Source organism: Pyrgilauda ruficollis, unplaced genomic scaffold (assembly GCF_017590135.1).
Source record: "Pyrgilauda ruficollis isolate IOZ18807 unplaced genomic scaffold, ASM1759013v1 scaffold98, whole genome shotgun sequence".
Taxonomy (NCBI): Eukaryota; Metazoa; Chordata; class Aves; order Passeriformes; family Passeridae; genus Pyrgilauda; species Pyrgilauda ruficollis.
The window spans coordinates 969,814-993,451 of NW_024531932.1; the positions used below are offsets into that span (position 1 = coordinate 969,814).

Below are 23,638 nucleotides of genomic sequence, written 5' to 3' on the forward strand. Positions count from 1 at the left end.
CGCCCCCGCCCCCGCCATGGCCGCGCCGTGAGGGAGAGAGAGGGAGCGGCCCGAAGGACAGCGAGCCCCGGCACCCGCGGGGAGCGCCCGGGGAACGGGGCTCGGGCGGGGATGTCCGATTTTTCTGAAAAAAATTTATTTCAGAACCCGATTTTTTAGCGCTGCTGAAGAGGCAAGGAGTGGTCACTGTCCGTGCTTGGATGAATTCTGCTCCCTCGCAGGGCTGAGTTTCCAGGCACGCCCACTGCTCGGTCACAGATGCCCTTACAGGCAGCACCTCCTTTGCTGGGCAGAAAAAAAAATCTCCCAGAACACCCAGTGACTTCAGCAAACGTGATTTTTCGCCATCCTTAAAAACAGGCTGCTTTATCAAGGAATAAAGACAAAGAGGAGCGTCTAACAGGCTTTTACTGCCTCATAAAATTCAGCTCAGTCCCATTATCTGTAGCGGAGGTCAATCGAGCGCTCTGTTAAAGTCCCCGATTTCCATTCTTGAACCAGCCGTTTCTCTTGAAGTCTCCTTGCCTGCTGTTCCCGAACCTGGAGAACCCTCGTCCTGCACCCTGGGGATATTCCTCCAGCTCAGGCAACTCGCTGGCCACCGACAGCTGCCAGCGCCGCGTGTCCCTCCACTGCTCCTGAAACCAGAGCGAGGGAACCAGGGTTTACCTGCCTGCAGGCCTGTCCGAGGCACCTGCAGCACCAGAAGCAACGCTGGATGCAAAGGCATTCCCAGACAAATCCCACCCCTGCCAAGACAGGCCATTAGATCCCCCTTGGGAGATACTCACAGTCCTGTGACAAAGGATAAACAATCACAAGGGACAAGAGGGAAGTCAACAGAAAACTGGTGAATTCTCAAATACACTGGAGAGGCCAAAACACAGACTAGCCAAAGAGCACAGAATTTTGTTTAATGAAATCAGGTGATATCATGGGAACGGAAATGAGAAGAGGCACGGCAGGGTACTTACTAATGGTTCTGCTGTGTTCTTTCACTGTTGTCTATGCAAAATCCTTATTAAACCACAAACCTCCCTAACCACCCCATACTCAATCTTATACAGCAGTTGCCAATTTCCAAATCACCAGATTTTAAAGCCAGCTCTGGCTACACAAACATACCTGTATATTACTCAGCTCATCAACAGGGATATCAAAGCACACACCCTAAAAAAAACAAACAAAAAAGGCACAAATTTACAATGAAAGAATAAAGGCCTCAAAACCAATCCCACGATATATATATATATATATATATATATATTTCTGATGCTTTTTTTTTAGGAGGCAATTCCTGCATTATCATTTAGGAGCAATGTCTCTAGTAAGTGTTTTAAAGCACTCAACTAATATCAAAGCCTCTTTTTTTTCCAACAGCATATGCATAAACAGCATAATCAAGATAGGTTATCATTTCCTGAGAAATGAGTTTGAGGAGGGACAACGCAGTACCAACATTCTGTACCAGTTCTTCAGCACTCCAGCCTCAGTCCCTGCACAAACTGGTGACATGAGAACACACACAAAGCCCCACATCCCTCCATTCCCAAGGCTGGGCCACCATCTCACCATCTTCCCCTTGAGGAAACGCATTGCAGACACTTTGTTATCCACCTCCTCCCCAAGCTGCTCCTTCAGCCCCCGCCAGGCATAGCCCATGGTATGCATCTCTATGGAGCACTTCAACACCATGGTCACAAAGCCCTGCAGGAAACAGAGAAAAATGTTCAGCAAAGCTAAACTTGGTCAAACCTGCTGCTAGAAAACAGATTAAAAACCCTCAAACCGATACAAGAACCACAGTTCAGTCACACGGTATGTGCAAAATTGGGTTACCACACCATGACCTGGGCCACATTCTCCCTAAATGCATTAGAAAATGGAAATTATGTACTTTCCTTCAGTCAAGATCTCTTTGAGATCAGGCAATCACATGCCATACTTGCAATACGACAAATGTAAAAGATTCTTGATAAGGAGAAAACTGCAATAGCACAAACTAACCTACATGCTTGTAAAATGTCATTAGTTAAACTCTCTTAGAGCATCAAAATCTTCTGTCACTTCAGTCTCTGGAGAAATTCTTTCCATTTTCATCACAAGAAAATTTACTGATTTTGAGTTTCTCCTGGGAAGAGCTGATTTCAGCTAAGGAACAAGCAACACAGCAGGAGCCTGGGGGGTAACAGCTATCCAGAAACCCAGCTGAAAAAGCCTGGGAAAGAGATGCCACACAAGCAATTCACGCATCCATCCTTGTTACCAGGGGTGCATCACTACTTACGGCTGTGGAGTTGAGCAGGGAGCGCTGCTGGATGTGAGCTGCCCCAGAAATGTGTGCCAGGGCTGCAGCCAGGGCAGCCACTGCCCCCTTCTCATCTATCAGCTCTTCGGCTGATTTTCTGAAGTAGTCCACTGCAGAGGGAGGAACGGCCTCCAGCAACCTACACAGTTACAAGGTGGGTTTAAAGACATAAGGAACGGCCATTGTGAAGTGCAGCCACGTGCAAGACATACCCTAAACCATTTATTTCTGAAAAGGGCAGTGGGGAAAAAAAAGATAGGAAACTAACAAAAATATTTCTGTAATGCTATTTCTGGTACACCAGCTCCCCCCACCATTTTTCAGGACACAGTGAACCCAACAGCATGCCCATCATCTGCTTCATACTGGTCAAATCCTCACTAATTATAATAACCTGCTTCAAGGCAATTTCCACCACAGGGGCAGCAAATGTAAACAGAGCTGCATGGAATAAAAGCCACAACCCTCAGAAATAATACAAGGAAACACAAGCCAGGGCTGAAACACCCTCACTACTGCAGAGTAACTCCTCATTATACCAAGTATTGCTTTTTGCACGCTGCTTCCACCATGTCATCTGAGCAAACAAAATCAGTTTCTCCTCATGACAGTATTTCCCTCTTCTGTCACTAATTTCTGATTTTATAAACAAAGGTTATTTTTTTGCAATAACTTAGAGAACATTATGTTCTATGAAAAGGTCTATGTTCAGCACACAGATTTACTGATGCCATCTTATGTTGTCTATACACAAAGCAGCTGACTTCTACAACAAAGGCAAAGCCATGCTCACATACAGGCCTGATCCCTTAAAAATGTGCATTAAGCTCTAAGCATCTAGAGCAACAACATCTCTAAATCTTTTTTAAGAACAGAAGAATAAACTTACTTTTTGGCATCACTACTTGAAGCTTTAATTACATCTGTAGCAGAGGGAATGCCTACACGCTTAAAGGTAATACCCTGAAATCAAGAAAACAAATTAAAGGTATTCTCAGCAGTCTACAATTCAATCCTGTCTAAATCACATTACTGAGATCTCTACTTACTGTTTGCAAGATCAACACACTCTTTGCTAAGTCATTTCTAAAGCTAAAATGAACTTTTAAGTTCCCAGCTTTGTTAATCTGGAGCTACTTTACTCCAATGTACAAGCAGACTCTGATGCAAGTCTGCCTTAGGCATTCCTGTCCCAGCCTGCCTGCTGACATGCACGGGGGACTGCCAGCAGGGGAAAGCTCAGGCAATGCAGGAACAGCCCGACACAGAAGCGTTTACAAACACCAAATATCAGCACTTTAGGCCTACTCATTTATGGGACAGGAGACTCCCGTTCTGGACTCAGCAACCCATGATTACAAAGCCTAAGAGTGGCAGGGTCCTTTTAGGAGCTGATTAATTTCCTTAAGCAGAGCTCTGAGGTACAACTCACCGCTTTGTGCTCGACTTGTTTCAGAAGATCTTCTTCTCTTCTCTGAAACAAGCAAATGCAGATGCCGGTCCGGCCCGCTCGGCCCGTGCGTCCAGAACGATGGATGTAGGAATCCACATCCTTCACAAATTCAGGGCAACGTCAGAAAACCTTGTGTTACTTAAACTGCTGACATTTCAGATTAAACACAAGCTAAACTCAAATTCAGAAGCCTAATGAGTGATACATGATGTGTTCATACCCAAACTTACAACTGCACATAAGCCACTCCAGTTTGCATGTGCTCCCCCACCCAAAGCAGGCTGATCAGCTTCATCAAACACTGCTGACAGACACTTCAAGTTTTTTAAATAAAAAGCTCCACTGGAGTTTCAAAAGATGAAAAAAAAACAGCAGAAACATTTTAGAATTTTTACAAAACACAGCAACATTCAGAAAGAATTCAGGAAACTTCCACAATGTCAAAACCGATCTTATGACCTTCCAGAGTAAACAAAACCCAAGACTTTAATCAAAGCTCAAACTGTAAAACTGTAACTACAAAATTTTAGGCCTAGCATTTACAAAAAAAAATCACGAACTCAAAAATGAATTGGAAGAGAACATATTTCTGATGAAACAGAGAAATAAACCACTATCCCAGCACAAAAAAAAAAAAAAAAAAGCCTAATCCAATTTTAGTTTCTTCTAATGACTTACTTTTGGTGGTGAGCACTGTATAACAAGGTCAACCTCAGGAATATCCAAACCACGGGCAGCTACATTTGTTGCAATCAGCACTTCAAACACACCGCTTCTGAAGCCTTTTAATGTGATTTCTCTCTGTTTCTGTGGAATGTCACCATGCAAGGACTGGGCATCCTGTCAGTAAAACAAGCCATTAACATGACATTTAATGGGAGTCTAGGCTGCAGCATCTAAAGATTAACTGTAAACCCCAAAACACTGTGCAGAGCAACAGAAAATAATTACATAGCTGATAACAAAGGAATATAAAGCATCCTGCTTTGCTGGATCCTTCTCTGTGATTTACTGTGAAAGCAGCATGGCCAACAGGCAGAAATTATTGCTGCAAGTTTTTAATGTGGATGGTAAATGAGATTTCTCTAATACGAGGCAAACCATGTATTCTCACCACTGTCCACTCTCCATAAATCAGCGTTTAGTATCAAACAGGATTTTCTCTGAAAAATATGCAGCACTTTTCTTCACATTCAGAAAAAGGGCAGTAATTCAGGCAAGCACAGAAGACCTGCTCAACAGATCACCTACATTCCAAACAAACTCTTGGCAAACCTTCCAAGGGCAACAAGGCATTTCATTTTACCATATTAGCTGTATTTTCCTGAATGACTGTTCAAAGACCAAATGCCATTAAGAGATGGGAATCCAAAAAGCACTCTAATATAAGAAACCAGCTCCCTGTTTCTTACAATTATTACTATCTCCTGTTTATTCAGCATAGGTTGTGTATTTCCTATTGATCTGTGTCCTGCACTATTTTAAAGCCAAAGGAATAAATTCATAATCTCTGTCAAGAGGATATTTTAACTTCAAAGTTGAATTTTTAGAAACAGCTTTCACAAGTCTTAAAACCAGGCACAGAAACAATTTTATCCACGCAGTTGCAACCCCCTATTTATTTCAGGGCATTCAACCCCTGGCAACCCCAACCACTGCTCTCCACTCAGCCCCAGTACCTGTTTGAGAGAAGCATTCATAGCCAACTCATTTGCTTCCCTTTTGGTCTCACAGAAGACAATGGTCCGCCCACGGGCGCCACTGTAGACCTGGATGATGTCCCCAAGAACTCCTGCCCTCTGAGATGAGCGACACTGTATGGCCAAGTGCTGTTTGGGAAAGAAACAAGAAACCTATGATAAATCTAAGCCACACACACAACAGACAAAATGAACCAAAAAAGCATTTTCATTGTTTTAAGCTTGCAAATGACAGGTCCCACATGAAAGCTTTGCTTACAAAATCTGTGTGTCAACCATGTGAAAAGTCATTCCACACGCCCATTTATAAAGTCAATGCATAACACATTTTATCAAGGCCATTTGCTCTCAGGACCTGCACTGCTCTGCAGCAGAACTCACTTCCACAGTTGTAGCTGTCCTTTGAGTCTTCTTTCCAATCAGGTCAATCTGTTCATACTCCTCTCTCATGTATTTTTTTGCTACATCATAAACCCATCGTGGACAAGTTGCAGAAAACAGCAGCGTCTGCGGGTTGTTCTCAGAGCCTGCAAGGAAAGGCCATCGACTTCAGATATCTCAACAGACCCTGACACTTGAGAACTGATAAAAGAGCCAGAGCTGCTCTCACACTGACAGGTTTCTGTGTGCACTAAGTCTGTAAAATATGTTTACACATATGTGTAAGGAACACTGCCAGCAATTAGCTTTTCATGGCTTTCAAAGCCACAGTGAAAAGTCTTGCCCTTACTAACCGCTGAGATTTCTATTTCCAAAAATTCGAGCCTTTCAAAAACTTCTGGAACTAGTGAAATGTGGCAAGGAGTTCCACACATTAAAATAACCTCCTTCTGTGCCATACCTGACAGCTTTGCTGAACACCCACTATATCAGAATAGAGCAAATAGTCCCTCGTTGTCAGCTTTGTGTGGTGACAAGAGTACAGACAGACCATAACCCCAACCCTCTGCTCAAGTCACCTCACTCAGGACGAGGAACACTAGAGATTAGGGAGTTTGGTTTGCTGCCTTTTTTCCCCTTTTTTTCACTCTACTCCTTCCAGAGATGCCACTCCAGCACTTCAGCCTTCTGACACCTCTCTTTGAACCCTTTCCAACTCTACCTTCCCCTTTTCTAGCATCACACAGAGATTTTAAGTTAGAGATGCACCAGAAGTTTCTAAAGCAGCATAACTGTGTTTTCTGCATTGCCCCTATTTCTCCCCTAATGTCTCAGTTCACCTTTCTTATAGGACGATCCCAAGATCTCTTCCACTTGTTCAGCAAAGCCCATGTCCAACATATGATCCACTTCATCCAAAACAACGTGCTTCACACTGGAAAGTTCCAGCTTGCTGTTCTGAATGTGGTCTTTGATCCGGCCAGGAGTTCCCACCAGAATATCGATGCCACTTTTAAGGAGATCAACTGGAAGACAGAGAAACAAGGACAATGTCAGACTGCCAAGAGACAACATGTTAAGAAGTCAGCAACACTTCTCATTTCAGAAGCAACAAGCTGCTGCCCTTTAACCTCAGAATAAAGCACAACATCTAAAGTAACAGACACAGAAGTTAACAGCAGTCCTAGCTGCTCTGTCAGGAGTACCAGCCAAACCTCACTGAAGTTACAGGAAATACACCAATTTCCAAGCAACAATCATTTGACATTAGAAATCTTCAGAGCTCTACTACATGGAAACACTTCCATTTTCCAGCTAAACTTGGTCACAGCTACCTCTGAAGATCCACAGAGCCACAGGCACATACACAGTTCTCCCCTTTCTGTGGACTGTCACCTAGTCCTGGTCTATGTCCACACAAAAACACAATAAAGAAGAAATTAACAGACACTTCACAGAACTACAAACATTCTTTTCCCTGAAGATTTATTTGAACTAAAATAATTCAACCCAGGCTGTGTGCTTCCTTTGAAAGCCACACCAATTGAGTTCCTGACCAAACTCAAAGTCTGAGGGGGCAAAAAGCCCATTTTTACTTATGGGATGCATTTGGAAAGTCAGCTCCAATCCATTAGTAATTCCTTGGCATTTACTTACTCTGTTCTTTATATGAAGCTCCTCCATAAAAACAAGCAACTGACAGTTTCTTTGTGAAATTCTTGAAGTCTTTGGCTACCTGAATGGCCAGTTCCCTGGTTGGAACAAGAACCAGCACCTGAAGGGAGAGAAAACCAGACAAAAATGCAGCTGTGCTTGGGAGAAGGTGCAGGAGAAAAGAGTTTACTTCGTGTCAAACAGCTTCCACTCCCATCTGCACTCCACACTTGTTGTAGAGGTGCCCACAGCTTCCCAGCAACCCAGCAATATTAATGTTCCTTGCCACAGGGAGCCTCAGGGCCAGCAAGAGGGAACAAGGGTAAGTGCTACAAGATAACCAAGACTAGAACAACGGCAATTTTCTTTCTTATGTTAAAAGCCACAGAAAAGACACTTCAGCAACATTACCAAGGGCAATGAAGGTACAGCTCATTGAGTAGGAACAGTCACTAAATCTGGTGTAATTAGATTTTAAAAGATACATACATAGCATGATGCACTCCAGCCATACATCCCTCCTTTTCTCCACAATCTGCCTTCCTCCAGTATCTACCCTTCCCCCCAATATCTAAGAATGAACCAATAGAACAAAGATCTGAATTAATCTCTTAAAATCTTTCAGGCAGTAAGATTTCAAAATTTACATTGCCTTTACAGTTAATAAAATAAACAGATAAAGCAGGCAATGAATCTGCAGACTGTATATAGTTCTGCAGCCTAATGATAAATACATGCACTGCAATGCATGGAAACAGGTATCTGATCACTGGCATCAGGTTACCAATTCCATCCCTGCTAAACTCCACTTGCATCTCTTGAGGATCCAGACATGAGGGGGGAAAAAAATACCCCAAAGCCTTCAGTTATCACTGTGGGATTTACAGTGAGAAACAACCTCAGCAAACAGGGACAAGTCCAGGTGACTCAAACACCACCTCAGAAGAGGCAGGGGACTGAACCCCAAAGCTGCGTGCTACGTGCCCAAGGACAGCAGCCTGGGAGGTCCCTAGGCACCGCTGCAGTGCCCTGTTTGCCCAAACACAGGCACAGGGGACCCCAAACACAGAATGTGCCATTACTGTGATGCTGCAAAACTCTGTCACACTCTATCTCCTGATCTGAGCAAAGCATCCACTATTACAAAAACCAGTAAAGGACAGAAGTCCCCAACAGAAAACCCCAAAGCAACAGTAAAATCACTTTGAAAACCTGCCATGCTCTAAGGTTTTGATGTAAACCCTGAAGTGTAAGTTACTTTTGGTGCACGGCCTCTTCTCCCATCCTGCGAGACACTCTGGAGTTTTTCAATCAGTGGAAGGGCAAAGGAAAGGGTTTTCCCAGTTCCTGTTCGAGCTTGAGCAATTACATCTTTGCCATCATATATGGGCTGGAAAGTCTTCACTTGCACAGGGAACAGGTATTTTATACCTCGAGCTGGAAGATAATTGAAAGAGGTTTCACCAAAAGGCGAACTAAAAATGAGAAGTCCTCATATATAAATTGCCCAAATATGAAGGGCACACCACCTCAAATCCTGCACACAACAGAAATTGCAACTTAAAAGAAAACCATGTGTCTTTGTGGTTTATTTCTACTCTAGATCAAAATATGTTCCACCCACACAGTGAGTGTTGAGTATCCACGATGAAATACAGTCTTCTTTGTTATGTACAGTTTGAGACAATAGGAGAAGAAGGAAAAAACCCAGCATGTTTTTTCTGATACAGCTCAAGATTTTGTGGTAGCTGGGTTTTTAAGGCAAGAAGGTGAGGAAGTTTGTTTCAAAACATTCTAAAACTTCAAAGAGATTTTGCACAGTGGAAGTGAAACGAGCCATCCAAAGGAAACTTCAGAGCAAGGAAAGCAGAAAGCAGTAAGAATGTTTTCTGACAGACAAGTATTGCACATCTACCCAACACAGAGGACAAGAACCCTACAGCAATGGCTTCCTCAACAAAACTAATCACAAAGAGAGAGGAAAATGCCCCAAACTATCTATGAGAATAAACAATCTGTTTTAAGAATTGAAAATCTGTTCTTACAAGGCAAATATTCTTCATATACAAAACTCCATTAGGCTTGTCTAAGAAGCAATATTGTAGACAGCAGACATAGGAACAAAAGACACACAGAATGATGCTGATGAGAAATATGTCTCTAGAATGTTTATCTAGGAATAACCACTCCATGAAGAATAATTTCGTATTAAGGCATCTGAAATTGAACAAACCAGAAAACTTTTTTTCTACTAACAACAGCAGATTCTCTGAATCTACAGCGATTTCTCATGCCATCCTTACCATACAAATGTAACACAATTTAGGAATATTTACACTTGGCTTACGTAGGTAACAGAACACAATTCTGACCAAACATTTACAGAAATGTCTTCTACCACATGAACTAACCTGTGAGAAGCTTGACAGTGTTTTGTGAGAGAGGAAAATTAGAGAAGGCGCCTTCTTTTTCTTCTTCTGTCAGCTCCTAATATGATTTAAAAAGAAACAAAAATCAGAAAAAAGACTTCATGTTCCTCCAAGAGGAGGATAGAACATACTCTACACAGCCTCTCAATAAAAGCTGTGCAGTTTACAAGCACAATTTAACCAGATACCTCCTTCCTAGTCAATGAAAAAGAAAACCCTTTTGATGTAGCCACTTGTACATATATGCTTAGCAAGTCAGGAAATGGAAACTACTTGTTAAAAATCTTAATTAAAGTCCACTGAAACCCTGAGAAAAATGTTTTTCACAAGAAAACACATCTGGTGTCACAATTCACTGTGCAAAGCAGGATTTTCCCTCTATGTGTTACACCATGCAAACAGCTTTGAACTTTACAGATGAGTAAACAGTCAAAACACAAAATTTGGCTTTTACTTCAGAGATCCAATAGGTCACATCGTTACACCTGAGGCACAAAAAGCACTCTCCTGATTCATGTTCCCACCTTAGACACAAACTACCCACAGAAAGGCCCTTGCACGTTTGTGTGAGAAGCGTGAATTAATGAGCATAACTGTGTCTTTCCACTACAGAACACTTGGCCAATTCTTCTTCAAAGCTGCTCCCATCGAGAGAGAAAGCACAGCACGTTTCTGGACCGTGGCTGCCTGTGCAGCGGGGAGAAAGCTCTGTGCTGTGGGACACCAACAAGCCGTGACACGAAGAGCAGCACACACGGAACTGCTCCCTAGCCAGCCGCCTTCCCTGCGGGACATTTACCCGCCCGGGATTTGCCGGGAGGGGAAGCACGTGGAGAGCAGCTCCCACGTGCTGGTGCCTTCACTACCGAGCCGCACTCGCCGCCCGGGACCGAGCAGGATGCGGGGCAGGATGAGAGGCGGGATGCCGGCATTCCCCATGCCCAGGAACATGTCCGTGTCCGCGACACAGCGCCGACAGATGCCTCGTGCTCCCACACCGCCCCACAGCTCAAGTCTCCACACAGCGCGCACTACGCGTTAGCAAGCCCACTAATTACTAGCGGAACGTTAATTAACCAAGACAAAGGCTTTGCTGGCAAAGCATCCCTACCTCGGCGTCGCTGTCCTGCTCTCCGGCCGCCACGCTCTGGGCAGCCGGGGATGTCACACTGCCGCCCACCGCGGGGGCAGATTTCACCGCCGGCTGGGACGCGTCGCTCTCTCCTACCAAACCATTGCTCTTCTCCTTGACTTTTTTCGTCTTCTTGGGCACGGGGGGCTCGAAGTCGCCGTCCCCCAGCCCGCTCTCCTCGGGCTGCGCCTGCTCGGCCTCGGCCTTACCGCGCCGCTTCGCCTTCACCTGCTGCTTCACGTTCTTCCCCGGCGTCTCCTCCTGCTGCGGGAAAGCCGCGGTCACCCGGAGGGAACCCCTTCCTCCCCGCTGCCCGCCCCCAGCCGGCTTCAAGCCCCCCAAGCCCGCACAAAATGGCCGCACCCGCGGCCGCACGTGGCGCTCCCACCTTGACCTTCCTCCGGCGGCCGCGCCGCAGCGACTCCGCGGCGGCCGGCGCCTGGGGCTCGGCGGGGCTGTGCTCGGGCTCGGCGGCGGGCATGGCTGCTGGCTGCTCCCCGGGCGGGTGCGCGGCGACAGCGCTGCTGCCAGTGCCAGTGGCGGGGCCGGTCTCAGCGCGGCGGCACGGCTCCCATGCGGCCGCCGCGCCCGCACCGCCCCTTCCGCCGCGCCGCCCCGCGCCTTCCGTCAGCTCCGCCGCCGCCGGGAGCTCCCTCACGGAGCGCTCCAGGGGACTCCCCTCACGGGGCTCCCCTGACGGAGCGCTCCAGGGGGCTCCCCTCATGGGGCTCCCCTCACGGGGCTCCCCTCACGGGGCTCTCCCGGTTGCCCACCAAACCGAGCTCGTTCCAGGTGTGCAACAAGCCGACAATGACACACTCGAGAGACCGTAATGATTTCGGAGCTGCGCAAGGCCGGGTGCTCGGTGGCGTTGCACATGTGTGGCACCACCACCGTTCATACACAGAAATTCAGGGTTAGGAACGTGCCCAGCACAGCCCCTCCATAGGGATTGCTTAGTGCTTTCCATACATGTTAAGTAATCCCAGATAACATCTCCACACGCTCGGAAAAGGGAGTTGACGCCCTAGGTAAGCGCCTTCCTGACCCACAGCCCTGATTTTTAGTTACAATAGTAAAACATAGTTCACCCAGAGGATACATGGACCTTGAGTATTTTGCCAACCCAACAATGTATACATAGATATACTTCAACATACTGATTCACTTTATCCTTACAGCTTGTTAGCTCCAGGATGCCCTTGAGTAAGGGCTGCTGCTATTAATTCTGCTGATTAGATTTGAAAACATACAAACATCTTACACTGAAGAACATCCTTACCTACACGATAATCTTGACATATTCCACATTTTGCAACACCCTCACGGGGTTATGGGTCTCCTCACAGTTTCTGCTCCTCAGGGTCTTTTCCCCTCATGCTTCTGAAACTGCCTTTCCTACCCTCATTTTATAAGAAGTGACAATTTTGGACATAAACTAAAAACTACTATGTTTTAGGGAAAGAAGAGCTTCGTTACAAATCCACAAAACAAAAACCAAACATTTATTTTTCTTTCAAGGGCTCCTAGTGCCACACTCCCCAGTCTGGCACCTTCCCACATCTCCACCTGCAAAGTACTGCTTCAAATACGTGACAACAAAATGTGAAGTTGTAAAATAATATTTAATTTTATCAGAAAATGTACAGGTTTGAGCAGCAATTCAGATCTATGTATTATACAGTGAACCAGGCTACAGTTTTGAACGCAACAGACATATTATGGAAAGATTCAAAGAGCAATATGAGAAACAAAAGAAACTATTTTTTTCTTGCAGGTTTTTTGGGTTTTTTTCTTTGTACTTTTTTAAATGAACAGAACCTTGTTTATGAGCAAAGTAGTACTGACAAAAAAAAAATCTTAATGAAGTATTTTCCCCAATGGTACAAACACACAGAAACAGCCTAGTGTAATGTAATATAAAATACTTCAGTCCCATTTTTTTCTCACTTCTGGATTGTTGAAGTTAATGTTCAAACGCTCTGCTGAAGCTTCGTTTCTGGCCTCTGCTCCTGAACCTGTTTCTACCAGAGCCACCACGCCGACCGTTCCTGGAGCTTGAGAAGCTTCGGCCATTCCCTCCACCGCTCCCTCCTCCTCCTCGTATGGACTCGACCAGCTCTGGTAATTCAGTGGCCACACACAAACGCCAGTGTTTGGAATCTTCCCACCTTGCCTATCGGAATGAAGTCAGACACAGCAAGTTAAGTTCTAGGAATACAAATACAGGGTATGTAATAATTATTAAATCTGCTCAACTGAAAAGGTAAAAATTGTGAGCTGATATACGGGATTCAAGCTTCTAACTGAAGGAATCAGTAATTTTGGCTACCAAGCAAAAATCTGAGTTCACTTTACTGTGGAGAGAATTCGGGGTGAAAACAGGAGGCAGGGAACAGAGAAAAGGGGATTAAAGCTTGCTGCCAAGAAAGATGAATCCAGCACCACTTTTCTCAGTGCAAAAGTTCCAAGTTACAGACTTTTGGTCTCAGGGGAATGCCTTAGAAAAGAAACACTGTGAGCTTGTTCTGTTCTTCAATTCCTTCCAAGCCATCCCTTTTGCCATCAGGAAAGGCAGGAGAAAGGCTACATATTTTCTGTCTAACATGTTTTCTGGCAGTCCAGCCAGTTTCATCTTGAGCCTGCTGCACTCAGAACTTGCAATGAACGCACCTCTATTTCTTTTTGGTCCGCCACAGGAACGTCAAAGCACACACCCTAGAAAGAAAGAATCATTTTAATGCATACAAGGTAAGCATTTTAAGTGACTGCAACTAAAAACAACAGATCCCACAAATCTACACCTGACAGGGAGGCACTTCTAGAACTGACTGTCCTAAGAAACACTTTTCTGTCTTGTCATTAAGGCAGAGTTAACACGCTTCATACCTTTTACCTGTTCTGCTATCCCCATAGCCATGCATTATCCTACCTCCTGAGCATATCAGCAGAGCCCTAAACACTAAAAAAACAGATTGAGGCCCATCATCAACAGTGCTTGGAATAGAGAAAAAGACCAAACAGCTCCCCTGACAACTGCTAAGAAAAGGCTGCATTCAGAAGAGCCCAGTATCAAATAAACAAAACAGAAACTTACCATTTTTCCCTTGAGGAAACACATCCTGTTCACCTTCCGATCAATATCATCACCCAGCACTTCTCGCAGCCTTCGAGAGGCATAGCTCATGTTGCTTATTTCTTCAGAGCAGCGTAGTATCATTGTAACAAATCCCTAAAAAGAAATGGGGCATGTTCCACTCAGGCAGAGGAGTAAGCTTCAGCGCATGTATCAGACAGGAGAAACCTGCCAATTTACAGTTTAGTAATTAAATCTTCAAGTAGATCCTGCTACAGGGCATCAAGTATCCTTACAGCCACTATATCGTTGCTTTTAACAAAATAAGTAGTTCCTACCGGCTTAAGTATAGCTCTTAAACAAAATGGTCAGGAGATAAATAATTCTCTATTCACACAACACAGAGGTGTGTTGTTTCTTTCCAGTTCCAAGGCAAGCATTAAGCCATACCCCCTCCTTCCTTACCACATCCGAGTTCAGCAGTGAGCGCTGTTCAATGGAAGTAGCACCCGAAATATGGGCCAGAGCTGCAGCCAGAGCATTAACTGGTCCCTTTTCTTTTATTAGCAACTGAGCAGATTCTCTGAAATACTCAATAGCAGTCTGAGGAACCGAATCCAGGCACCTAAGTAGTTAAAGCAAAAAGTATGAACAATTTATACACCAGTAGGCTCTGGAACAGAAAAAAATCACAGTAATCCAAGATATCAACAGTGGTGAGAAAGTTCAAAGAGACAGTAAGGGATAATTCAAACAGCCCTTCTGAACTGGGAAGGCAGGAAGATACAACAGGGCATGTGCCCAAACACACCTCATGGCATCTTTGCTGGAAGCCTTTATTATGTCTGTTGCGGTAGGAACACCAACACGCTTGAATGTAATGCCCTGAAATTTAAAAGGCAAAAGACAAATAAAAATTGCAGACCATAAATAACTCAGTTCTAAAGAAGCAGTACTGAACTCCAACACAACAAGCGTTTAAGTCTGTAATTGTTCTTCTTATTTTCACCTTTTAATTTCCAATTTTTCCTAGTGAAAATTGAAAGGTTAAGCTTACAGGAAAACAGTAACACTTAGAAGGCTTTTATGTACCAGGTCGGCTTAAATGATTCAGTGACCTTAGACTGAAAACACAAACCATTTTGGTACATTTCTGGAGAAAACAGAGTCCTACAACTTCTAAATTACTACTTTTAGTCTGACAGATTTGGATTTAAGTACAAATTACAGAGCCTTAGTCTAAATGTAACACTGCTTTACGTGTCAGGAATAAACTATCTCATCACAACCACATACTTAATTGTTGAGGAACACATATAGCATATGTGTTGCATATAGTGTTCCACAGCATATGGAACACTGCACAAAGTGCAAAAATGCAAGCAACAGTTCTCAGGAAAGCTGCACATATGCACATCACTGATCAAATGATAACCAGGGTGAACACCACGTGGAAATACTGTGAGTTTTTTGTCGTTTCCACAAGGACAACCTTACTGGCATTTGCTGAAAAGGAGTGGGTGTTAGAACCTGCAGTGCTCCCCCTGCTCCACAGTAACTGACCCTGCAGCCACCCTCCTCAAGGTACCCAAAGCTCTGGGTGCTTTATAAACTGCATTCTGCAACTGAACCAATGAGTCTGGCAATGAGAAGAAAGCTGTACTGTACCGCTTTTTGTTCTACGTGTCTCAGCTGGTATTCTTCCTTTCGCTGATAGAAACAGATGCAGATCCCAGTCCGCCCAGCTCGGCCTGTGCGCCCAGAGCGATGGATGTAGGACTCCACATCCTTCAGAAACAGAGGGCCTATGAGTCACCTAATTCATTGTCATTTCATCAATTCATTGCATCCACAGCACTTGTAGAAGCCATTATGGTTAAGACTGAACAATGCACAGGAACTGCATCACAGAATTAAATCAGAAGACATTGTTTCACTAGTATCGACCAAATACGCTTTTCCATAATCATCGAGAAATCATGGCTTGAAAACCAGAGCCATGAGCTTGAATCAACTTTTCTTTATGCACCACCACACATTTGGAGTGTGTGCACCTCTACAACAATCCTGTTCTCCTCCTGCATATCCATGGGAGCATGGTTACTGCAGTATTAATAGCTTATTCACTGAAACATTACATTGTTTCCTTTAAACCCTTTTCATTTCAGCCAATGTTCTCAATCTTGCGGTCTACACCTCACATTCATCCCCACTAAAGAGAATCAATCCTCCCACTGCTCCCAGCCTTGCCATCACCATACCCAGCTTCCAAGGGAAGGCTTTGAACAGCCTCCTAAGAACACATTTTAAGGAAATAATCTTTAACCATGTTTTTTACTCCCCAAAAATCCTCTAAGAAACTACTTCTACATATCTGGACGTTTCTCTCCCTTAAGCACAATGCTGATGAACTCGGTGTGGTCAGTATCATCAGCTGACAGCATTACACTACTTGAAAACAAAACTACAGATTACTACAAGACATCCAACATAACAGTCTCCTACCTTTGGTGGTGAGCTTTGTACAACCAGGTCAACTTCTGGGATATCTAAACCACGGGCAGCTACATTGGTTGCAACCAGAACTTTAAATGAACCATTTCTAAAACCCTTCAGTGTGATCTCTCTCTGCTTCTGAGGAATGTCACCATGCAACGACTGGCAATCCTGAAAAACAGTATTATTTTAGAACCATACCAAAATCCAAGACAGTGCTCCATTCTATGGTCAGTTTTGGGTACAAAATCTTGGTATTTGATAGGTACTGAGTGGCAAGATAAAAAAGAAGAACTGAACTACCCGAGTTTATATTTTAGGTGTCTCACAATATGTACTCAGTAATTCTCATTCATATACCTCAAAGGCCTTTAACAAGGCCAGGAAACCAGAACTGCAATGTGGGTCTCAGCTCATGTCTAATTACTGTGACATGAAAACCCTGCCCTAACTTGCCATCCACACCATCTGTGCAATGCCTGGCTGTGTCAAAATAGTAATCCAAAATTTTTGTTCCATGTCCACGAGAAAGAGTGAAATCCTATCTGACCACACACAAAAGCCTGCCCCAGCACTTTGAAACTCTTTCTTTAAAACTTACTCAGCAGAGGTCTGGTGTCAACATGGGGTTGATACATCTCTGACAGGTTTTGTTACTTAATACACATGATAAAATACCTGTTTGATTGAAGCGTTCAGAGCCAGTTCATTTGCCTCCTTTTTGGTCTCACAGAAGACAATGGTCCTCCCCTGGCTGCCACTGTAGACCTGAATGACATCTCCAATAACTGCAGCTCTCTGAGACCAGTGACACTCTATTGCCAAATGCTACAGAAAAACATTCCAGTGATTAGCTTATGTAAAGTTAAGATTCTTTTAAAATACATTTGGAACTATTAAATACAGAAATAGTAAAGAGGTATACAGTTCCCTGATGGGGAAAATGTGCTAACTCACGATCCTGGATCATCCAAAATCCCTAAGACTCTTATTTATGCCCACCACAATTGGTCTAATGTCCAGCAAAATAATTACAGTAAAAGAAAATCAGGCCTCTAGCATATATGTATTATATGGCTTGCTATGGTGTTTACTGCACAGCAAGCAAAGGGCTCCTGAGGTGAGATACTACAGGAAGTTTGATAAGAAGTATCCTGTATGCAGAATACCAGAAGCTAACTGGGATGTCCATGGAGAATTAAAAGCAGCAGGCTGATGTTAATGTGTGCCTTTTGCTTACAACCTGAATAAATTCAGGTACTGCTTTCCTCTGAAAACCCACAAAACTGACAAGGAAATCTTCTCTCTACCTGTGATGTAAGACAGATCCTAAACCCAAAACCAACTTGACCAGCTGTAACATGCCTTACACTTGGAAAAAATTCTCAAAACAACTTCCAACATCACTGTGATAATGCACCTTAGGAAGAGGTGACTTTTGTAGCATAAAGGAGAAGGGAAAAAGCCTGAAAACGTTTCACATGAGATTACTCACTTCTACTGTTGTAGCAGCCTTCTGAGTTCTTTTCCCAATAAGGTCAATCTGTTCATATCTAGACTTCATGTATTTCTTAGCCACATCATACACCCAGTGTGGGCAAGTCGCAGAGAACAGCAGGGTCTGGGGATTGTCTTCAGAATCTTAACAAGAAAAGAGAACAATGCTTCACAAACCTCATACATTTCACCTAACAGATGTACACAAGTCCATTATATGGGTGATTAAAAATGACGATAAATATCAGTACCTAATGTAAAGAAGCCAATCAAGCTTTTTAAATTTATGCATTACTGACACCTTGAGTAAAAAATATTCTGGAAAGTCTAAATAATTTCAAGATTATGAAAAAGTTACTCCAGTCTGTTTTCAAGCAGTGAAAAGTGTAAAAAACTAACTCCTTTTAATTTGAAGAAGTCCAAGCACAACTTAAAGATAGGTGCCAAAGACATTTATTTACAGACCCCTAGGTACTGGAGTTCAAGCTCTGCACAGGTTCTGTGAATGAATCCCACATATTCACAATACATAATATTCAATAATTTCTACACAAAATCACTTTACACCTGAATTTTCACCAACTAAATTATTACTAATATTACTAAATATTACTATTTGTTTCAATATTGAGATTACCTTTCTTGTATGAAACTCGTAAAATGTCTTCCACTTGTTCAGCAAATCCCATGTCCAGCATCTGGTCAACTTCATCCAGTACAACGTGTTTGACCTTGGTAAGGTCCAGCTTGCCATTCTGCAGGTGGTCTTTGATTCGACCAGGTGTCCCAACCAAAATGTCAATGCCACTTCTCATGAGGTCAACTGGGAAGACAGGAGTCAGCAGTGAACTAGGGAGCATTCTCTGCAGCAGTAACACATGGTAATAACTAAACAACTTCTTAAATCATTTGTAAGTACTCTCCTTACAAAAGTGAGAACAAATGATGAACTGGAAGAGAAAATCTGGAAAAAAATGTAGGGCCGAAAATCTACTGCTCTTCCTTAAGGGAAAAAAAAAACAACTTACCACCCTTCCCTCTCCCTGTGCTTCAAAGTAGCAAGGGTGAGCTTCTTTTAATATTCTTTAGAAATAGTCAGTTCTTCCCAAGTTATCTACTTTAACTGGAAACTTTTTTAAAAAATATTTATTTAACTATCCAAGTTACTGAAATCAACTCCTTCCTGAGGTTCTGGGAAAAAAATCATCCCTAATGTCTCAAGATGCATCACAATGAAAGAGCTCACTCTCATTCCTTGTTTACAATCACCAAGGCAGCAAATTATGCTGTCATAACAATTTCTTCTCCACTTTACAAATACTCTACATATCCCCAATCATATGAAAAAACACACACCCAGTCACAGCTCTAAGACTAAACTTTTTAAATGAAAATGGGTTTACAAGAACCTAAAAACCCAGATACAGGTTACATACACAGCATACTCTGTTTCACATCAATTTAAGGTACATGAGTAGGTAAGTAACAGCAAGAACATAAGTGAGAACCACAGCTATTTATCTCCATAAGATACATTTTGAACTGCTGAATTTCCCATGAACAGTCTGCACCTCTTGAGCTGTAAGTGTGTGTTTGGAAAGAACCACCTGCACTTCTTAAATTTGGAAGTCAATCAATATTTAAATTATTAGTCCTAAGAGTCACTTACTTTGTCCATTATAGGGAGTTCCTCCATAAAAACAACCTACTGTCAGCTTCCTTGTGATATCCTTGAAATCTTTGGCAACCTGATTTGCCAGCTCTCTTGTTGGACAAAGAACTAGAACCTGCACAGAAAAAAAGACAAAACAGATGTTTTCTCAGCATGGCTTCTGCCAAGAAACCACTAGACTTCTGATTATTAATTTAGATCTGACCCTCTGTACAATTTTTTAAAAAAATTATCTAAGCAAAGGCTGGAGAAACACACTGCTCAAGTCTCTTGTAACATCATTAAACTCCTCCAACATATACTCATTTAGGACAGGCTAATAACTTCTTTTTGAACAGGATAGGAGAGACTTAAATCTTATTTAACTTTAGCTCCTGAACAGACCAGCTACAAGTTTTCTTCTACACGTGCACACGCTGATTGAATGCAAGACTGAAGGATGTCGGTCACAAAAGGTTTCTGTTTCACAGTCTGTGAGAAGGTGCGAGGAAGAGCGGTCAGCTTTCTCTCAGCTTCCCGGTGGCTCGGGGAAACATGTTTGTCTGCAGAGCTGCTGTGCTAATCCATAGCCCTGCAGAGGCACCCAGGGAGCCATCCTCCCTGCCAGCATGCAGCCCTCCCTCCTGCAGGCAGCTGAACTGATCGCGTTTCAAACGTGACTGAAGCAGTGCTCTCCAACCTGGGACCACTCACTTCACAAAGGAACCTTAACATCCTTATCCCAGTACCTCCTCCAACATAAAACCCACCACCAAAAAGCAGGCAGCAGTGCATTATGGCAGTGAGGTCTGGAATCTTTTGCAAGGCTTATGTCTCCCTTGAAGAAAGCCTTTCCTTCTCCAAAAGACTCTGCCAAATCTAGAGACAGCATTCTCAGTCAGCCAAGCAATGTGATGGGCAGATGCACACAGAACTGCCAGTGCTACTTTTGGAAGGCACTTTAGGTAACCTGTGAGATGACTGACAAGATGAAACAAACTGACAAAAATTATTAATGAGGACACACTCAGCCTTGGCCTCTCTAGGTTTTTTTTGAGGCATCGTAAGAATTCAGTGAAAAACCACACGTGGCATTCCTTAGCAGAATGAACACAGCTCATAACAAATCTGCATTTTCTGGAGCAGAAGCTTCAACATTTGGTGGTGTTCCTAGTGAAAATGAAGTCTATTTTTAAAACCTCCCACTGTTTACATGTTTTAGAAAGAAACATGTTTGAGTAGACAGCTTTTAACAAGCTGTCAAGTTAGAATTAGTAACTAATCTGTTAGCAGCTTAGGAGAGAAATAAGCATCCAGGAGCCACTAGATGGTCACCGGTAACGTGACTGAGCAAAATTATACAGGAACACGTTGACCACCTGTAGTTTTGGTCTCCCTGTGGCAGAAAAAGGAACTGACAAGTGGATAGAGCTGTTGTGTTCCTTGCTCCTCTTCAGAGGCTGGGAGGCAGCACAGGATGCAGTGGACACAGCTTTCAAATCACCTTTAATGTGGGTTCACTTCCCCCTGTACAGACCTGAAGAGCTGGTCCAGCAGCTGAAAAAACCTGAACCCTTTACATGTAAGACAAAGCAAAATCACCATCCTAGCCAGGCACAGTTACCTTTGGTGGACGGCCTCTTCTTCTTTCCTGTGACTCTCCCTGAAGCTTCTCAATTAAGGGAATAGCAAAAGAGAATGTTTTCCCTGTTCCAGTTCGTGCTTGAGCAATGACATCCTTGCCAGAATACACTGGGTTGAAGGTCTTCACTTGCACAGGGAACAGGTACGTCACTCCTCGAGCTGTGACAATTTCAAGAGATTTCCTTAATATGGTCATTTTACAAGTGTTCTTTCACACTCTTCAGTGGAAATTATTGCAAGAAGAACTTCCATCAACTCCAAAGTAAGTCAGGACTGTATCATCACCTCCACTGAATTATTTGATCAGATGAGTCATCTGCAAAGAGTGCCCTGGGACTGCTCATTTTATTCTCCCACTTCACACCACCAGACACAGAGCTAGCTGGGACAGAGGAAGTTATCAGCCTTTATGAAAGACTGTCAGCACTGTGCCTTTATTTATGCAGTACTCCTCAACTATCCAGGAAAATCTCTTCCTTTCAAATAATTCACATCTCAAAACCCCTTCTGTTCTTAATTCATACTAATTCATGTACGAACAAACACCAAAGACACTAAATATAATTGGTTTTCCTCTATTCACACCAAAATAACCTTTAACTGAAAAATTCTCACACATTATTTTTCTTCCTTGGCTCATGTCATTTAGAAATTTATTGCAAAGGCTGAACTGGACAACACTGCAAAGTGTGTGTTCAAAGGTGTATTTAGAGCAGGCAATCAATGTCTTCTGCACAGCATCCATGCTTGTATGGGCACGAGCAGAGCACATCTCAAAGCTTATTGATCCAGGGTGTTTGAGCATAAAAACACAACAGAGATCACTGACATTCTACGGTCACACCTTGCCTAAAAACTTACCTTGAAGAAGCTGGACAGTTTCTTTGGAAATAGAAAAATTGGAGAAAGCACCCTCCTTCTGTTCTCCAGTCAACTCCTGTTAGGTAAACAAAAACTCAGGTAAGATTTCACGTGAATATTACATGACTGCCAGTAAATTCAAGGTAATTCAAGTAAATTCAGCACAGGCATTGGTGTCATACTCGCCAGTGACAGTGTCACAGCTGCAGCTAAAGAGCCTTCTTTGTTTTAACATCGTATTTCAAACTTGGACAAAGTTAGCAAAAGTGATCTGGAGGTTAAGGCTGTTTCATACCTAACAGCACAGTAAATGCAAAACACTCAAACCAATACTGAAAACAATGAATTAGAGTATCATGAGTTGGAAGGGACCCACAAGGATCACCAAGTCCAGCTCCTGGCTCTGTAAAGGACAACCCCAAAAATCACATACACCTCGTGATGCTGAATCATATTAAAGCCCCATCTCAGTGCAATCTGTCTGTCCAGCAACAGCTACCACAGCACCAGGCTGCTGAAGTGAGGAAACCATGACGCACTTTCATAATTCAAAACTCTTGCAAATTCCTGGCAGACTGAACAATTCAAAAACTTCAGATCTTGACATTTCACAGCACCTTCGACAGACTAGGAAGGGGGGGAGGGAATGGAATACAAGCCCTCCTACACGTGGCTGGGTTACAATGCAGGAGTTAAAAGCCACAACACATCACTATAACTAAAACCAGTCCTTAGCTTTACCTGATCCTGCTCGCTCTCGCTTTCGCTCTCACTTGACGTTTCACTAGAACTACTCTGCCGGCTTCTGCGGGACGATTTGCTGCTAAGGGAGGACAATCTCGATTTCTCCAGGCTTTCCTCTTTCGTGTGACCGTTCTGTTTACTGACACTCTTTGATTTCTTGGGTTTCGGGGCATAACGCTCCTCATCGGATTCCTCGCTGTCATCTGTCTGAGTCTTTCCCCTCTGAAACTTGTCCCGGCGTTTAGATTTCTTCTCCTTTTTCTCCTTCTGACAAGGCACAGAGCAAATGAAAACACACGCTCGTGGATCCAAGCGACACGGAACAGAGAAGAGGGCGCAGAACAGTTAAAGCTTCAAGTGCACGTTCTAGTTACTGACGGGGGCGGTGGCTGACACAAGGCAACAGATCCCTGCCGGCCGCCGCCGCTCAGGAGACACGTTACCGACCACGAGACAACCGGGCCTTCGCTCTGGGGGCTCTGCCCCGTTCCGGGTGCCGGGGAAAGCGCTTCCCGGGCTCCCGGCCGGCTCGGGCAGGCCCAGCGCGTCCGGCGGGGCCGCCCCCACACGCGGCGAGGCCGCGGCCCGGCCCGCCCGCGCACGTGGCCGCCCG

The 23,638-nt window shown here is 43.8% G+C and overlaps 2 protein-coding genes across 2 annotated transcripts in view; both read right to left on the bottom strand.

The window, feature by feature from the left end:
- Positions 1-319: 319 nt before the first annotated feature.
- On the bottom strand, positions 320-11,780 carry LOC121365680 (nucleolar RNA helicase 2-like). The gene is made up of 15 exons (XM_041490064.1): positions 11,445-11,780; positions 11,036-11,320; positions 9,907-9,982; positions 8,754-8,932; positions 7,499-7,616; positions 6,682-6,867; positions 5,843-5,988; positions 5,441-5,590; positions 4,440-4,601; positions 3,741-3,860; positions 3,198-3,271; positions 2,288-2,447; positions 1,573-1,707; positions 1,126-1,170; positions 320-638 (listed from the first exon to the last, which is right to left on the bottom strand). Exons 1-15 carry the CDS (start codon positions 11,778-11,780, stop codon positions 471-473), a joined length of 2,340 nt encoding a protein of 779 aa, XP_041345998.1. The 3' UTR covers positions 320-470.
- Positions 11,781-12,662: 882 nt separating this feature from the next.
- LOC121365702 (nucleolar RNA helicase 2-like) overlaps positions 12,663-23,638 on the bottom strand; it is an 11,275-nt gene continuing 299 nt past the window's right edge. Inside the window, exons 2-15 of the mRNA XM_041490102.1 lie at positions 23,023-23,292; positions 22,282-22,357; positions 21,401-21,579; positions 19,795-19,912; positions 18,763-18,948; positions 18,124-18,269; positions 17,307-17,456; positions 16,638-16,799; positions 15,801-15,920; positions 14,944-15,017; positions 14,598-14,757; positions 14,154-14,288; positions 13,730-13,774; positions 12,663-13,232 (exon numbers count right to left, since the gene is read on the bottom strand). Coding sequence (XP_041346036.1) covers positions 13,023-13,232; positions 13,730-13,774; positions 14,154-14,288; positions 14,598-14,757; positions 14,944-15,017; positions 15,801-15,920; positions 16,638-16,799; positions 17,307-17,456; positions 18,124-18,269; positions 18,763-18,948; positions 19,795-19,912; positions 21,401-21,579; positions 22,282-22,357; positions 23,023-23,292 — 2,031 coding nt within the window. The 3' untranslated portion in view covers positions 12,663-13,022. The remainder of the gene's footprint in view (positions 13,233-13,729; positions 13,775-14,153; positions 14,289-14,597; positions 14,758-14,943; positions 15,018-15,800; positions 15,921-16,637; positions 16,800-17,306; positions 17,457-18,123; positions 18,270-18,762; positions 18,949-19,794; positions 19,913-21,400; positions 21,580-22,281; positions 22,358-23,022; positions 23,293-23,638) is intronic.

Coding starts and splice junctions, on each gene's coding strand:
- LOC121365680 (XM_041490064.1), bottom strand. CDS start 11,780: ATGAGGGGAGCCCCCTGGAGCGCTCCGTCAGGGGAGCCCCGTGAGGGG. Junction 7,617..8,753: donor GAAGAGGCCGTGCACCAAAA/GTAACTTACACT, acceptor CTCTCCCTTCAG/GTGCTGGTTCTTGTTCCAAC. Junction 5,591..5,842: donor GGACAGCTACAACTGTGGAA/GTGAGTTCTGCT, acceptor TTTCCCAAACAG/CACTTGGCCATACAGTGTCG.